A 16,648-nucleotide genomic window follows, 5' to 3' on the forward strand; every position below is an offset into this window, starting at 1 on the left:
AACAATCCAAGAGAATTTGGCTTACCATAGTATTAAAGCCTACACCTATTGCCCTAGCTATTGTGTAAGGGTCAATTTCCCCTGCAGTTCAGCCTCCAAATATTAGCCCCTGGGACTATTTCTCAAGATTCCCATGTACCAATTAATAGGTTGGAGTTTGCAGTGGAAGGCAATAAGTAACACTCCACTCCTCTCTCAAGATCCGATCTACTTGAGAAATGACTCAAGAATTATCAAAGATCAGGGACACCTGGGTGGCTCAGTCGTTAAGCGTCAGCCTTTAGCTCAGGGTCCTGGGATCAAGCCCCGCATCAGGTTCCTGCTCAGAGGGAAGCCTGCTTCTCCCTCTCCCACTGTCCCTGCTTGTGTTCCCTCTCTCACTGTGTATCTCTCTGTCAAATAAATAAATAAATAAAATCTTAAAAAAAAAGAATTATCAAAGATCAGAACAGTAGCTTTACTACAGAAATCACTTTTCTTCCTCCTCAGTTTCAAGCTCTACTCCCAAACTGAATGCACGCATCCTGCCTCAAGCAGAGCTGGACTAGACCACCACAAGTTCCCACCAACAGAGTACATGTGTGTCCTACAATCAAGTCTAAGAGTGGGTGACATGAAGCGAAGATGAGTGGTCTCTTTCTTTACTTCTACAAAAACAGAAATTCCTACTTTATGTACAAAGAGAATTTAGGTAGGAATAGAGTTCTCCTTATATCTCCCCTTAGCCACAGCTGTGGTTTAGCTCAACAGTTCTATTGTAGTTGAGATTTTTCTATGAGTCTTGCAGCCCCTCAAGGTTACATCTGAGGAATCCAGTCAACCCTCTGGGCCAAATACTAGGAATTAGGGTTTCTACAAAGTGAAAAATGGGATGCTGGGCTCCTTACCAGTGACAGAGGCCAAGCCTAAATCTACAACTATCATCACCAGTCCTCTTCTTCCTCATCAAATTCTTATTTGGAGGAAGTTGGGTGGTGTGGGAGAGCTCCTATTCAGTGTCATTCATGGAATAAATTCAGTGATCTAAATTCTCCAGATTTTAGCTCTAGTTATTTAAAGAAGAGATTTGGAATTAAAACACATACATTTTACTTTCTCAAAGTATTGTCTTTTTCTTTCAAGAAAAGTTATCTTTATTGCCTGGCGGATGTTTGGGAAAGGGCTCTTGAAAGCATGGGGATATAAAAACATTTCTCACTTTATTCTCCAAACACTATTTTGCTGCATATGGAAATAAGACTGGGAGTCTCTATAAAAAATAAAAATAGTCCATAAATTTTATTTAAGTTTTCTATAACAACCATGAATTATTTTTAAAATCAGAAAAGAACACCAGAGCCTTTTTTTAAAAACAGAGTGTATTGCCATCGTTTGGACACATTCCCATAAAAAGAAAATCACCAGATTTCATAAGGCACTATTTTCTCACCTATAAAGTTGGAGAAATGCTAGTATTTGCTGCTTAATTTTGGGACACATAACAGACATTCTGAACACACGGCACCTAGGTGTCTGGTACAAAGTCTGTGCCCAACAAATTGATTTCGTACTCTAGGAGATCAACAAAACTCGCCCTAGAGCTGGTGCCATGGAAGTGCATTCACTAGTTATCTCCCAAAATACCCCACAGTAAAATTATCATGATGATATATTCGATGATTCGATGATGATTATTCGATGATCAATCATTTGATGATGATTATTCGTCATGTAATAGAGTTTTGGGTAGGGGCGCCTGGGTGGCTCGGTCTTTGGGCGTCTGCCTTCCGCTCGGGTCATGATCCTGGGGTCCTGGGATCGAGCCCTGCATCGGGCTCCCTGCGTCAGGCTCCCTGCTCCGCGGGAAGCCTGCTTCTCCCTCCCCCACTCCCCCTGCTTGTGTTCCCTCTCTCGCTGTGTCTCTGTCAATTAAATAAAATCTTAAAAAAAAGAGAGAGAGAGAGAGAGACTCAAGGATAGAGAACAAACAGAGGGTTGATGGAGGTAGGAGGGAGAGGGCTGGGCTAGACAGGTGATGGGTATTAAAGAGGGCACTTGTATTGAGCACTGGCTATTGTATGTAAGTGATAAATCACTGAATTCTACACCTAAAACCAATATTGCACTGTATGTTAACTAGCTAAAATCTTTTTAAAATACAGTTTTTGGGGGGTACCGGGGTGGTGAAGTCGGTTGAGCATCTGACTTTTGATCTCAGCTCAGTTCTTGATCTCAGGGTCAATGAGTTCAAGCCCCACATCGGACTCCCTGCTCGGAGGGAAGCCTGCTTCTCCCTCTCCCGCTCCCCCTGCTTGTGTTCCCTCTCTCGCTGTGTCTCTCTCTGTCAAAAAAATAAAATCTTAAAAAAAAAAAAAAACAGAGTTTTGGGTATTTTAGCTGCTGGTCAGGTAAGGGAAAACAATTTTTTTTAACAAATCCAGACAAACATCTGGATATTTTTCATCATGAAAAACAGTTCTTAAGCAAGAAATAATACCAATTACACACAAATTCTTCCAGAATATAGAGTAGGAGGGAAAATCTTCCAACTAATTTTATGAGACCAACAGTGCTCTGATAACAAAACCAAACAAGAAAAGAAAGAAAGAAAGAAAGAAAGAAAGAAAGAAAGAAAGAAAGAAAGAAAGAATAAAATTATACACCAATATCTCTTATGAACACAGATGTAAAAATTTGCAAATGGAATCTAATTGCATATGAAAAGGATGATATATCATGACTAAGCAGAGTTAATCACAAGAATGCAAGGCTGGTTTAACATTCAAATATCGGTCAATGTAATTCATATATCAACAGAATAAAAAGGAATAAATAATAGAGTATCTCACGGGCTACAGAGGAATTTTTTTGTCAAAATTTGACATTCATTCCTGATTTAAAAAAAAAAAAATCAAACAGACCTCTCAGTAAACTAGGACTAAAAGGGAACTTCCACAACCTGATAAAAGGTAAACCCACAAAAGAATTAAGCTAACGTCATACTTAATGGTAAGAGACTAAATGTTTTCCCCCTAAGACCAGGATCAAGACCAGAATCTCTGTTCTCACCACTTCTACTCGGTATTGTACCAAAAGTACAATCTGATGCAACAAGTCAAAGGAAAAAAAAAAAGACATACTGGATGGAAAGGAAGAAATGAGTCTCTAGTCATAGGTAATATGATTGCCTAAAGAAAGAATCTCAAAAAATACTCAAAAAAGCTGTTAGAATTCATACATGAGTTTAACAAGAGTGCAGGATATATATGGTCAATCATATTTTTCTATATCAACAATGAATAATTAAAAATTGAAATGTAAAAAGTATTTACAATAGCAGCAAAAAGCATGAAATACTTACGTGTAAATCTTTCAAATTATCAGCAAGTTAAAATGTTAATTTTTTTCTAAACCTATTTACAGATTCAATACAATTCCAGTTGAAATCCCAGTAAGAATTTTTCTTTTAGAAATTGACAAGCTGATTCTAAAATTTACAAAGAAAGGTGATGAAACAAGAAAAGATGAAACAATTTTGAAAGGAAAAGCAAAGTTGGAGGGGTTATACTACATAATTTCCAGACTTACTATAAAGATGTAATAGTCAAAACAGTTTGGTGTTAGAGAAAGTTTGTTAAAGGTATAGATCAGTGCACCAAAATAGAGTCAAGAACAGACTCACATGTGGTCAATGGAGTTCAATAAATGTGCAAAGGTAATTCAACAAAGGGTAATCTTTTCAACAAATAGCTGGAACAATTCTGTGTCCATCTGCAAAAACCCCAAAGGAACAAAAATCAAAAAAAGAACCTAGATCCCCACCTTGCCCCTTAGGCAAAACTTAACTCAAAAATGAATCATAGACCTAAATGTAAAAAACTATAAAACTTCTAGAAGAAAAAGGGGGGGGGGGGTACTTTGTAACCTTCAAAATACACAAAGAGTTCTTAAAGCATAAGCCATAAAAGACAATTTGATATATTGAACTTTATCAAATATAAGCACTTTTACACTTTGAAACTCCTGATAAAAGGACAGTAATCACAGACTGGGAGAAAGTATTTCCAAATGACATATCTGGCTGGTAGCCAGAATATATAAAGAACTCTCAAAATTCAACAATTAAATAAAAAACTTTTTTACGTGGTCAAAACATTTGAATGGATAATTTACCAAAAAATATAAAAACGGCAAGCAAACCATGCAAATTAAAACCACAATGTAATACAATTACATGCTTATTAGAATAAAACATTTAAGAAAAAATTGACAATACAAAGTGGAGCAAAGTAAAATTCCTCCTACATTGCTGATGAGAATGAAAAGTGTTACAGCCCCTTTGGAAATCAATTTGGAAGTATCTTATAAAGTTAAACATAAACCACACAATGAAGCAATCCTACTCCTAGGTATTTACCCAAGTAAAATGAAAACCTATGTTCACACAAAACCATGTAAATGTTCATAGCGACTTTATTTACAATCACCCAAATCTGGAAACAACTATGGTACATACATATATCTAATACTATTCAGTCATAAGAAAGAACTAAACCAATCCATGCAATAGCATGGATGAATCTCAAATGCATTATTCTAAGTTTAAGAAGCTAGTCTCAAAACTCTAGTGAAATCAGAGAAAAAGAGTAATTAATTCAATAGTGCATGACTTCACTTCTAGGACAATCCTGCAAAGCCAAAACTATAGGGTGAAGAACAGATCAGTGGTTGCCAGGGGAGAGGGACAAAGGAATCCTAGAGAGTCTAGGGGAGTGAGAGAACTGTTCTCTGTTGTGATGGCCGTGGTGGTTATAAGATGGAATGTTTGCCAAAATTCACAGAACTGTGTACTAAAAGGATGAGCTTTACTGTAGGTTAATTTACCTTAAATATTTTTTTAAGTGAGAAAATTAATTCTTGATTGTATAGCAAGTTTTCCTCTCATTTCACACACTAAGGTATACTATAAACCCATAATTCAATGTAGTATTTCTATCCTGAGTTTCTACTCTGCTGGGTTGGTAGACAAACTTATCATCAGTTCTTCCTAAGACTTATCCCCCATCCCGGTTTCTCCCAAGCTTATGCCATACTTAATATTCCACAGGCAGTAGCAAGGTGGGAGGGCCGTGGCAATGGATTCATACATAGTCCTAGGTCCACATGGTGGCTGCATCCATTGTCCCTTGCTGCATAGCCCATTATATCTGGTAACTCCCCAGTGTTTCCCTGTCACTCTTGGAAAAAGAGAATTTTTCTTACAAGGCTGCTGTGTATCAATTTTTACATTGTATTCCACACACGAGGCAGCCATTTCCTCTTTAGGGTCTAGTTACCGTTCCATCAGTGCCAGTGGGAAGTAGGGTGTAAGAGCCTTCTTCTCTGGACCACAGAGCTCTCTGAATCATCACTTCTTTCTGCCTTTCTCCCTCCCTCTCCCTCTCTCTCTCTCTCTCCCCACCCCCATGCCCTCACTTCTGTACACAGTGCCCAGAGGAATACTCTGCTCTCTCCTCTGCTTGCTTCTGGCCAAAATACTTTGTCTATACGCTGAAATACCAACCTTTTACCTTCTCCACAAAAACTCTCAAAGTTCCCCTGAGGGCTTAGGCTTTTCCATGACAAATGTCAGAAAGACAAACGGGCTATTTCTGAGGTCAGCCCTTTCACTGCCTCCCCTGAGGCAATCAGGTAAAGTCCAGGGGTGAAGAGAGATGGAGGGGAGATGGAAACACTGCTAGAACAAAACAGATTGATATCTTAAAACATTGCTCCACCTCTCTTGGATAAGAAATTTTAAAGGTGCTACTTTAATTGCAGTTTCCTTTACAGGAAGATGGAAATACCTGATTTGACATTATCAAAACCATGTTATTGTGTTATGAGATTATGGTTTCTACAGAAGGTAGGAACTAAGATATTTGAATGCAAAGAATAATGTGTGAGCCAACAAGTGTAAAAGAATGTGCATAAAATCATACTAAGAAAAGTTGCCGGTCTATCAGCATTCCGGACAGCAGTTCTGCAGCACAAAAAGAAAAGAAAGAAAGAAAAACAGATTCTAAAAAAATAAGATTTTTGAAAACTGTGATGTCAAACATTAAGTAAAAAAAAATAATAATCAGTGAAAAAGAGTAATTAATTCACATATTGCATATTCCCCTGTTTTAAACCTCCCAGTGTCAATCAGGTACTTTTGAAGGAGACCTTTAGAAACCTAAGCTCACTTAAAACATTCTCTTTCTCACAAGCAGCCAGTCAGGGACCTACTTGTTCTGAGGGCTATTGTCAACACGCCCCTGCCTCCAGCCCCAAACGAAGTCAGCCTGCCTTGCTACCAGTCTACACAATCACATGTTGGACCCAACTGCAGAGCACACTTCCCAGATGTCCAGAATTTCAGGCTGTTCAGACATAAATGAAGCCCTGTGTTTCACAAGCCAGCAACCTGCTGGGGGCTAGAGGGACCACTTTCAGTTGGGCAAGCAATCAACCTGGTTTTTCCCTGGGTGTCTATAGAAGCGAGGTGGTAAGTTGCCCGTCACACAAAGTATTCAAGGAGGGAATAGATGGGTTTGGAGGGCTTATTGCAGAGAGAATTCAAAGGCAGGGGGTCTAAATAGCTTTAAAAATATCCCACCACCATGAAACCTTAGGATTCTATGAAATGCTATTTTTTCCAAAGAAGTGAGAAAAGGATAGTACATTCTAAGAAACTTCTCTTCCCTAATGAATCAAAGCCTAGCTGATTCCATAGAGAAATAAAGCAAATGATACCACATGCAGGAATTGTAGAACCTGAGATATAAATCAGAGATAGTCTACAAATTAGGGATATTTTAAAAATTATATATTAATTGAGTGTAGTATTTGTAGCGGTTTATGTAATTTTTCCCTTAAGATAAGTTTGTGCTATAGGACTGCCCTGGGGTTGTAGGATTTGTTGAATGCAGAAGAACAGACTTTCCTCATTTGAAATAAGGAAAGAAGAGTAGCACGATTCAGTGGGAAAAATGGGCCCACATATGGGAATTTCTCTAAAGGAATGATGTTGCAATGCTTTCAAGTCTACTTGTTATTGCAAGGTAATGACTAATAGAGTGAAGCAAATCCATAGGAGAAAAAGGGGGGAATTTGTGATAGACATACTATGAAGCAAAAGGCATGTTTAAGAGAATTTTTAATTTTTTAAGCCACTGGTTTGACAAAAACTAAAATTTCATTTTGACCAAATGCTCTCATAAGAAAATAAATGTGTTCAGATGGAGAAATTGTTTCCTGCTTTTAATCAATATGTATTCCATACTGTCTGTCTGAAGTTCTATGAACCCCAAAGAAATGGGACCAAGTCCGTGAGCTCTTTCCTTTACATTCTTCTCCATAGTAGGTCACATGAAGAAATCAAGTCATCAAAGTCATGCGATTGCAGGGGGCATAGGGAAAAATCTTTGTACCTTTTGCTCAATTTCGCTATAAACCTAAGACTGCTCTAAAAAAATTAAATCTCCTAAAAAAAAAAAAAAGTCAGAGGATTTCATTTTACCTAGATGTTTCCAAGAATTAGATAGTATTTTTTTTCCAAGATTAAAAAAAAAAATCGGGGTACCTGGGTGGCTCACTCATTGAACATCTGCCTCTTGATTTCTTGATTCCTGCTCAGGTCATGATCTCAGGGTCCCAGGACAGAGCCCAGCATCAGGCTCCCTGCTTCCCCTCTCCTTTTTCGTCTGCCTCTCCCCCCACTCAAGTACTCTGTGTATCTCTCTTTCTCTCTCTCTCTCTCAAATAAATAAATAAATCTTTTTAAAAATCACATGTGCATTTAAATTATTTCTAAAAGAAATTCTTTAACTTTATTCTTAAAAATTATTACTGGAAAGAGTTCTGGACTAAGAGTCAACATGTAGTCCCAGCTCTGATCACAGCCCCACATGCCACCAGCTAAGTGAGTTTGTGTTAGTTCCTCTTTCTGGACCTCAGTGTCATCAGATGGAAATTGGGAGAGTATCACCCTTCCCTACCTAAAATGAGAGGAACATGAAAACCTTTTGAAAAGAATAAGGTCATATACAAATGTAAGCAAGGAAGAAAGAAAACAGTATGCTGTAGGAATCCTTCCTTCCTTCCTTCCTTCCTTCCTTCCTTCCTTTCTTCCTTCCTTTCTTCCTCCAGCAAATACTATGTGAATTCCCAACATAAACCAGGCTCTCTGCCAGGCACTAAAAATTTCACAGTAAACAAAAGCAGATAGGATTGGAACCTTTCTGGAAGTTACAGTCTAGTGGAGAAGACAGGTGTTAAATAATAATACAAATAAATATATTTGAAATTGTGATGTTTGCCATAAGGAAAAGTTAAAGGCAGGTTGGGAAATAATGATGGATGACCTGAATTAGGTGGGGGATTAGGGTGGAGGGTAAAGGCGTCAAGGGAAAGTTTCTCAGAGACTTGAGGCATAAGAAACTGGCAGGTAAAAATTTGAGGGAAAGAGGTTGCAGAGAGTATTCCCGGTAAAGGAAAGAACACTTGCAAAGGTTTTGAGGTGAAAAAAACTTGACATATCCAAAGCATTAGCAGAAGGCCAGGGTAACCATTGATGGTTTTTATTCATGCTACCATGATGCTAATCTCCTACTGCTTTTGAGACAAGACTAGAACAATTATGAAAATGGACATCCTAATTTTTACTCAGGCTAAACTTTTATCCTCAACAAATGTTTCCAACTTAGAATGTCTCTATATCCAAAGAAAGTTCCTAATCCCTATATATTTAGTATTTATTATGCCTGAAGGACATTTCAGACATCCTCTATTCTATAGGCTTCAAAAAGAGTCAGCTGGTTAAAACTAATAATTTTTTTAAAGATTTATTTATTTATTTGAGAGAGAGAGAGAATGAGCTGGAGGGGCAGAGGGAAAGGGAGAAAATCTCAAGCAGACTCCACACTGAGCATGGAGCCTGACATGGGGCTTGATCTCATGAACACGAGATCCCGACCTGCCAAAACCAAGAGTCAGATGCTTAACCGACTGTACCCCCCAGGTACCCCCAAATTAAGAATTTTAATAAGAAAATTAATAGATTAGAATGTATCCTGAGAAAAGGTTAGTGGACTCAAAACCTTAACATATGAGCAACAGGTAATGCTTTTAAGGCTGATGGTGCTGGGAAAGAGAAAACAAAGGAGACACAATCTGGATCCCACATACTTTCACGAAGTTGTCTCATGGAGAAGAGGGGACGTCAAAGGTCTCTAATGGATGCCAGAGGATTTCATGATCGAAGTTCACAGGAGGGCAAAACGTTCCTCAGTATGTAAGAAAGAATCAGGTAAGAGTGGGAGAGGTCTAATTTGGCAGATGGAGGAAATAGGTGTACCTTTAGAAGTCACAAATAAATCATAAATGTATGTACAGATTCAATCACCCCTTGGGGACATCTAGAGAAAATTCAGACAAAACCTTAAGGACCAATGTCATAGACAACCCGTAAAGTGTATTCCAGCACCAGGAGATACCACTGGAAAGTGCCTCTTAGCAGAAAGATTTAAGAAACTCTTCTCGGTAAAAGAGAAGTTTCATCTCCCAAAACTGTTAATCATCTAAGAGACAGGAGCTATAATAAGGAGTGGGATGGCTTTAATAACACCACCATGGGAGAGCTGTTAGGAAGCTTTGTAGCTATCTATGGTTACCGTAAAGCATTTCATCAGTGGATGGAAATGTTCATTCATCAGAAATCTTTATTAGTATTGCCCATTATGGGTTTAGAATTTTGGTACAGTTTGGTAAGGGAAATTGGGGTGGGAGGTGAGAGCCTCAGGATACCTGGCTTGAGCATAAATGTTCTGTACCAGACCTGGGGGAAAGTTGTTAAAGGACTTCTGGAGGTGGATGGGCATGGGCCAGGCAAGTTATAGAGCCAGAGCAGACACTGAAGGATGAAGAGCTATGCAAGTGAAGGCAGGAATAATCATTTTAATAGGAGATAAGGAGAAAGAGCAACCCAAGAACATTCAAGAAAGTGAGAGAATCAATAGTTTGAGTGTGGGCTGTGTGAGCTAGTTTGGTGAACAGGTAAGCTGAAACTTTGCTTGTCAAAGAATAAATATTGATCAGGGAGGTCAGAGGTTCTTAACCTTGAGTTTCTGTTAGTCTTCTGAACATATGAATATAGTCTCTTATAGATGCAAATGAGCGCTTGTTCTGTGATGCCCTAGAGTTTCCCTTAAGCAATGTGGCAACTCAGCCTGAGCCAAGGGAGAGTCCTGGGCTTTATGTAGATTTAAGAACGATTAGGAGACAAGATGGGACATAGAGACTGAAAGAGATTTTATCAGACCATCATGTTGATGAAACTTTAAAAAGTGACTGGCTACGTTACATTCTTCCTAAATCCTCCTCCCAATCCCAACCCAGATGAGGGATTAGACATTTAGATAGCGTTTACTGAGTGTCTATTATCTGCCAGTGCGCAAGTACTTTATTCTCAACACAGGTCTATAAAATAAATGGTATTCTCATCTTACAGGAGGAAAAGAGACTCAAAGAGGTTAAATCCTTTGTTCATTTTATTCAGCCATTCATTTACTGAGCCAATATATCTTGGTTAAGTGCCTCTTACTTGCTGCTGTGGGAAGCATCTACCAAGTGCTACTATAGGGGAGCCTACCAAGAGTTACTATAGGATGCACCCGTTGCTTTACGTGTCCAGCACCCTTTCTTCTTAGAACAGTACCACTTTGGGGTGCCTGGGTGCCTCAGTTGGTTAAGTGGCCAACTCTTGATTGCAGCTGAGGTCATGATTTCAGTGTCCTGGGATCTAGCCCTGCATCAGACTCTGTGCTCAGCGGGGAGTCTGCTTGAGGATTCTCTCTTCCTCTCCCTCTCCCTCTCACCCTCTCCCACTCACTCTTTCTCTCCGTCTCTTTCTCTCTCTCTCTCACACTCTCTCAAATAAAAATAAATCTTGAAAAAAAGAACAGTACCACTTTTTTGGGGGGCCTTCCTGTTTCTCTAGTCTATCAATATGTATCACAAAAACTTTCATTTTCTCAACTAATCCCTACTTCCTGACCATAAGTGATAGTCAACTGACTTAGTATTTTGGGATTTGGGACTAAGAGAAAATCAGGATGAAGTATGGTCAATGGCCGAAAACTATACGGTGAAGTATTGAGAAGCTGTGAAGGACCATGCTTATTGTCAGCTGGAGAAGTCCACAGTAAAAGGGAAAAACCAAGCTGGCACAGTGAAAAATAGCAGAGACACGAGACAGACTGGATGCTGACGGCAGTCATATATCTGCTCCATTGCTTTGCCTTTCCCAAGGACTGGGCGTTCACCTCTTCCTTGGATTCCATGAATATATCCCAGGGTCCTGCAAAAATTCTTTCTGCTTAAGCTTGCCTTCTTTTTTAAACTTCTAATAGCTTATTATCATGCTACACATGGAAGACACAAAGATGAAAAAAATACAGTCCCTGACTTACAACACTCTTAAGAAGTGTTTCATAGGGTCATGTGTGTGGACATAGATGATTACAACATTTTCAGCAGGGTTGAGTGGACCATGAGCCCTTACAGTGTGTATCTGACTCATCCAAATATCCCTTCCTTTGCCATTCATCCTCTGCAGGATCTTGATCTACCTTCTCCCTCCAGGCATTGGCATCTCTAAGAATCTGGCTGTAGTGATGCACAGTAACTGATGTAAGATCAGAGGTCTGCAAACATTTTCTGCAAGGGGCCATACAGTAAATACTTTGGCTTCGTGGATCATATAGACTCTGTCACAACTATTCAATCTGCTCTTTTTTCACAAAAGCAGCCACAGAGAACACTTACATGAATGATCATGCCTGTGTTCCAAGAAAAATTTATTTACAAAATCAGGTTAAGAGGCCAAATTTCATCCACAGGTCATAGTTTGCCAACCCTAGCTCTGGGGTATCTGGGGGCAAAGTGAAGTTAAGAAACATGATGTGGAATATTAACTGATTGACAGAAGTGTGCATCGGGTGCTGTAGAAACTCAGAGAAAGCACCAAAGTACTCCAGGGGCATGAGGATAAAACATTTATGCAAGAGATGATACCTGCAATGGAGTCTTTGAAAACAAAGGAATGTTAGAGAAAGAGGAGATGGGTAGGGAAAGCTGCATTTATAAATACGATGAGCTGTAAGAGACCCTGGCATTTGAAGGATTGCCAATAGTTCCCATTACTGGGGCAAGAAGTAAAAAATTTAGGAGAGTATCAAAAATAAGACAAAGCAGGAAAGCAAGGAGAATTTTAAACAAACAAACAAAAACAAGGCATTAGGGAGCCATCGAAGAATTTTAGGCAGAGCAGAATAGACATCATCTGATCTTTTTTTTTTTTTTTCTTTAATACTATTTCAGGACCACAAGAAGTAGGGGCAAGGATTTCAGGTAGAAAAACACTGCAATTGTTTGGAATCACAGGGGTTTAAAGGCCTAGATTTAGGCAATGAAGTCAATTTAAGGATTAGAATCAATAGGATTCCACATGGAGACAGGTTATATGTAGGACCAAGAGAAGAAGGAACAGATTACCCATAGGACAATTGGGCAGATAAAAGAGGGGGGGAGTCATCAATATTGAAATATTTGGGGCATCATTCAGTTCAATATCAAACTATTGAGTGTGAGATACCTGTGGGACATTTAAGTCGAGATGTAGGAGAGTGATCTGCTGGCCATGAAGGTAGATCAGCTTTTTACATACATCTGTCAGCTAGGTGCAATTATTATTCCCATTTCACAGATAAAGAAATGTAAATAAAGGAAAGGTCAGGGAAAATGTTTTTTAATAATAACTCCAGCTGGATTTCTTATTTCTTAACCTGAATTACAGAATTAGGAGTTAACCGAGCATAGGAGCAGATGACAAGTTCATTTACAAAGAGTATGTAGGATGAGAAAAGAGAAAGATTGAAGCTGAAACCCCAGAAACAAAGTCTTTAGGAAACAGGGACAGCAGAGTCCATGGTGGTTATGTCCCTGCCCTGGAGCCAGAATGCCTGAGTTCAAATTCCAACTCAGTTGCTTATTAGCAGTAGCATGATTTGAACAAGTCAGTTAGACACTTCTATTCCTGCTTCATCATCTGCAAAGGGTGAATAATAATAGTACCTCCCTCCTAGGCTCCTACCAATCAAGTAAAAAAATGTATGTAAATATCTGACCATGCACCACAGCAAGTAGTAAATACTCAAGAAATATTTGCTATTTTTATTATTATTACCTTGCAAAGGAAACCGAAAATAAATGAATGGTAAAACAGGAAAAGTGGAAGAAAGTGCCGTCCTTGAGGCTAAGGAAGGAGGAACTTCAAAAGACAGGATATACACAGAGCATCAAATATTGTAGAGAGGTCAAGGAAAAGGGGCCTCAAATACATCTGTGGGTTTACCCACTTTAAGGTCATATGCAGAGTAGCGGAGGCGGCTGCCAGACTGTGGCTGGTTGAGGAAAGAGTGGGTGCTGGAGAAGCAGAGTCAGGAATAGCTAAGTATATACTGAATGGTTCGTAGGTGTAGGGGGCAGAGAATGTCGACTATAGGAGTTGTAAATGGAATGTAATTTCTAATAAGTGTGGGTTGCTAAGGTAGGACAAATGGGTAGTTTTCCATGCTGAAGGGGAAAAGCAAGTAGGGAAGAAGAGGTTGAAGATACAAGGAACAGGAGAGAACTGCTAGATCAATGTTCTGGAGGAGGAAGAGGTATATGATGAGATCCAGAGCTCAGGGGGGAATTGACCTGAAAGGGGAAGAGACCTATTCCACAGAAGCAGGTGTAGCCAAGATAAGGAATGGTTCCAGCTATAATTCTCATCTGATAACCTCAACATCATTGTGACATAGCAAATATGGCACCTTGCTTTAATAGCAGCAACATGCAGTATAGAGAAAGGTCACATTGCTCTACTTCCAGGTAAGATTTAAGAAAAATGTATTGGCGTTCCAGATAAGAGAACTTCCAGGTAAGTGGTCCCCCTGGGGAGACCAAGTTCCAGTTACGACAGAGGGTAAGGAATGAACCCCGTAAAAAGACTAACAGTAGGAGAGAGTTTGTTAGCATGGACGGGCAAGCTTCAAAGTTGCAACGCAAAGGGTCGGAAAGGGTAGTGCGTGCAGAAGGGAAAAGGGAAAGGACTCAAAGCAGGACAGGGGTGCAGTGATGTGCCTAGAGGAGCAGTAATAACCCAAGGGCACAGCTGCCAAGGAAAGCTATGATGTGAACTCTGGCAGAGTTCACTGCCTTCAAATTTCCAAAAGAAACTTTGGAATAAACTTGTTTTGATGCTAGAAAACCATGGCATTTGCTCAGGGTTCCAAACAATGTTGGTAAAAAAAATACGACGCCTCCAAAATAGTCTTTTTTTTTTTTTCTGTGTGTGCCAGGGCAGGATTTTCTTTTACCAAAAAGGTAGCTCTTGGTGGAAGCTACAGTGACTCCAGTAACAAATAAGGGGGTCCAGATCTCTCTTGGTGGCACCACCAGCTGCCTGAGCTGGTCAAGCAAGCTGTCCTAGCTCCCGTAGTCAGCCAGTTATTAAAGCTTATATTTAAACTCTTACCTGACAGAATCAAGGTCTATGCTTTTTGTACCAGTTTACCTCTCTATAAAGCAGACTATCAATAACCACTCAGCTATTTCTCAAGGTCATTATAGAGAGCAACTGAGTTAATAGTCCCCAAAGCACTAAACTTTGCAAACGGAGATACACGGTACAAATATCAGGCATTACCATTACCAAGTAATTTATTATGTGATAGTTTGAGATACACACCAGAAACAAAATATGAAGTGCAGTAGAGTGGGGTACAGAGGTAGAGCCAAGACCCATGGGGAGTGACTTGGCAAGGGTTCTTGGAGGAGGTGAGACTGGAGCTGGAGATTGGATGTGTTTCATTTTCCCCAAAGATTCCTCGCCTCTAGTTGCTCAGGCATACCCTTCCTCTCCCCATTTCAACTAAGCCTAGAAAATTCAGCGGTCAGCAGAGAACGAGAGGGAAGCCAGCAAGGCCTCACTCTGCTAACTGAAGCGGAATGTGGGGTGGAAGAGCGCAGCCCACCTACCTCACAGGCCATTGTCTTCCCTTGGCAGAAACACTCCTCACTGACCCAGCTCAGCTCCTGGGGCCTGACCTCTTTTTCAAGCCTGTGGTCAGCCTGCTTATCGGGCCTGACCTCTTTCAGCTGGATGTTGTTTTTGACTTGGCTCCTTTCTTCTCAGCTATTTCCATTTTAGGCCTCTGCGCCTGACTCTTGAAAGCAGAAGTAGCCAAGCCCCTTCCCTCTGCCCAGGCAAAGGTGAAGGGACTGTATTTGGGCTCGTCAAACCTAAGTGGGGCCAAAGATTGGTGTCCGTCTTTGGCTTTCTGGTGGAGGCCTTCTTTGGAACAGCTGAGCCTCCTCTAGGAGTCTGGGGTTCAGGAGAACCGCATGTCAGCCTGAGGTGAAGAGAGATTTCAGCAGGAAAGAAATGGCAGAGGCCTTATTTTCCCAGAAAGGGGCTGAAAGCCCACTTCCTTTCCACTTTGAGTGGTTGAACTACTGAGGAGCATTAAGTCAAACGCCACTTACTCTCCAGCTTTATTGGGCTCTGAGGCCCAGGGCGTGGAGAGCTCGAAACGCGCCCATCTTGCCAAATAAACAACAAAAACGCACAGAAACCGGTCCCCAAATTTCTGCGCCCTAGATTTGGGGGTGTGCCTCCACCTCCAGGAGCAAGTGGCTTCCTGGAAGGCTAAAGGGGATGAAAAGAGCAAGACTGATTCTCCCTATTGCCCCCTCTCACACCCCTGCCTCGCCTAACCCCCCCTTTCCCACCCACAACCCCTCCTTCTCCCCAAGGGGTGCCACTTTGGAGCCAAAAGCCACTTTGTCAGCACAAGAGCAGCCCCGCCCACTCTTGCTCCACACACCATGTGACCCTGGAGAACCTCCAGGGCATATTTCATCTGGCTTCAGCAGCTAGAGGTCACCGTGACCCAAAACTTCCTGCATTCCCAGGCCTGGCAGCCCTGCCAAAGCCAGCCATGACGGGGGGAAGAAGCGCGCCGCTTGGGAGCGGGGGGGCGAGCTGACCGAGTGTGGTGTTGGCCGCCCTGCCTGCCAGCAGACAGCGGCACTGGTTTTCCACTGCCGGCCCCTCATTGCACTTGGCCGGCTTTGTTCCTTCCCTGGGACCAAGTCAACAAGCTGAGACCAGAGGACCTGCGGCTCTGGCGTGCAGAGCGAAGCCCTTTCCGTTTGCATGCACACCGCGGGCAGTCGCTCTGCTCCGCGGCCCCCCGACTCTGATTTCCCTCCTGCCCTACCTGCTGGGCACTGCAGTGTGACAAGAGTTCAGGACTCCCAGCGACAGCTCCTCTTTTTTTTCCCCCCCTACGTAGGAGAGAACAGATCGTTAGAGAGGCCAGAGACTTCATACCGAATTTTGCTCGGAGTCAAAAAAGACAATGAAGGTGAACCTCTAGAGCCAGAAAACAATTTTAGTATCAGTGTCCAGGGTCCCCTTCCGTGCAAGAATTATAAAGTTTTAGGGTTAGAAAAGATCATAAACCATCCATGCAAGTGGTTCTTCACACAATTTGGTAAAGAGACCTTTGAGTAACTGATGAAAACAAGCCGGTCCCTG

At 41.0% G+C, this 16,648-nt stretch overlaps 1 protein-coding gene across 1 annotated transcript in view; it reads right to left on the reverse strand.

Moving 5' to 3' along the window:
* Window positions 1–15,743, reverse strand: part of TPRG1 (tumor protein p63 regulated 1) — a 216,941-nt gene extending 201,198 nt beyond the window's left edge. Inside the window, exon 1 of the mRNA XM_054504275.2 lies at window positions 15,081–15,743. Within this exon, the coding sequence (XP_054360250.1) occupies window positions 15,081–15,096 (16 nt within the window). The 5' untranslated portion in view covers window positions 15,097–15,743. The remainder of the gene's footprint in view (window positions 1–15,080) is intronic.
* Between the last annotated feature and the right edge of the window lie 905 nt (window positions 15,744–16,648).

Source organism: Mirounga angustirostris, unplaced genomic scaffold, assembly GCF_029215605.1.
Source record: "Mirounga angustirostris isolate CCGP_5_RB_7025 unplaced genomic scaffold, mMirAng1.0.hap1 SCAF_1, whole genome shotgun sequence".
NCBI lineage: Eukaryota > Metazoa > Chordata > Mammalia > Carnivora > Phocidae > Mirounga > Mirounga angustirostris.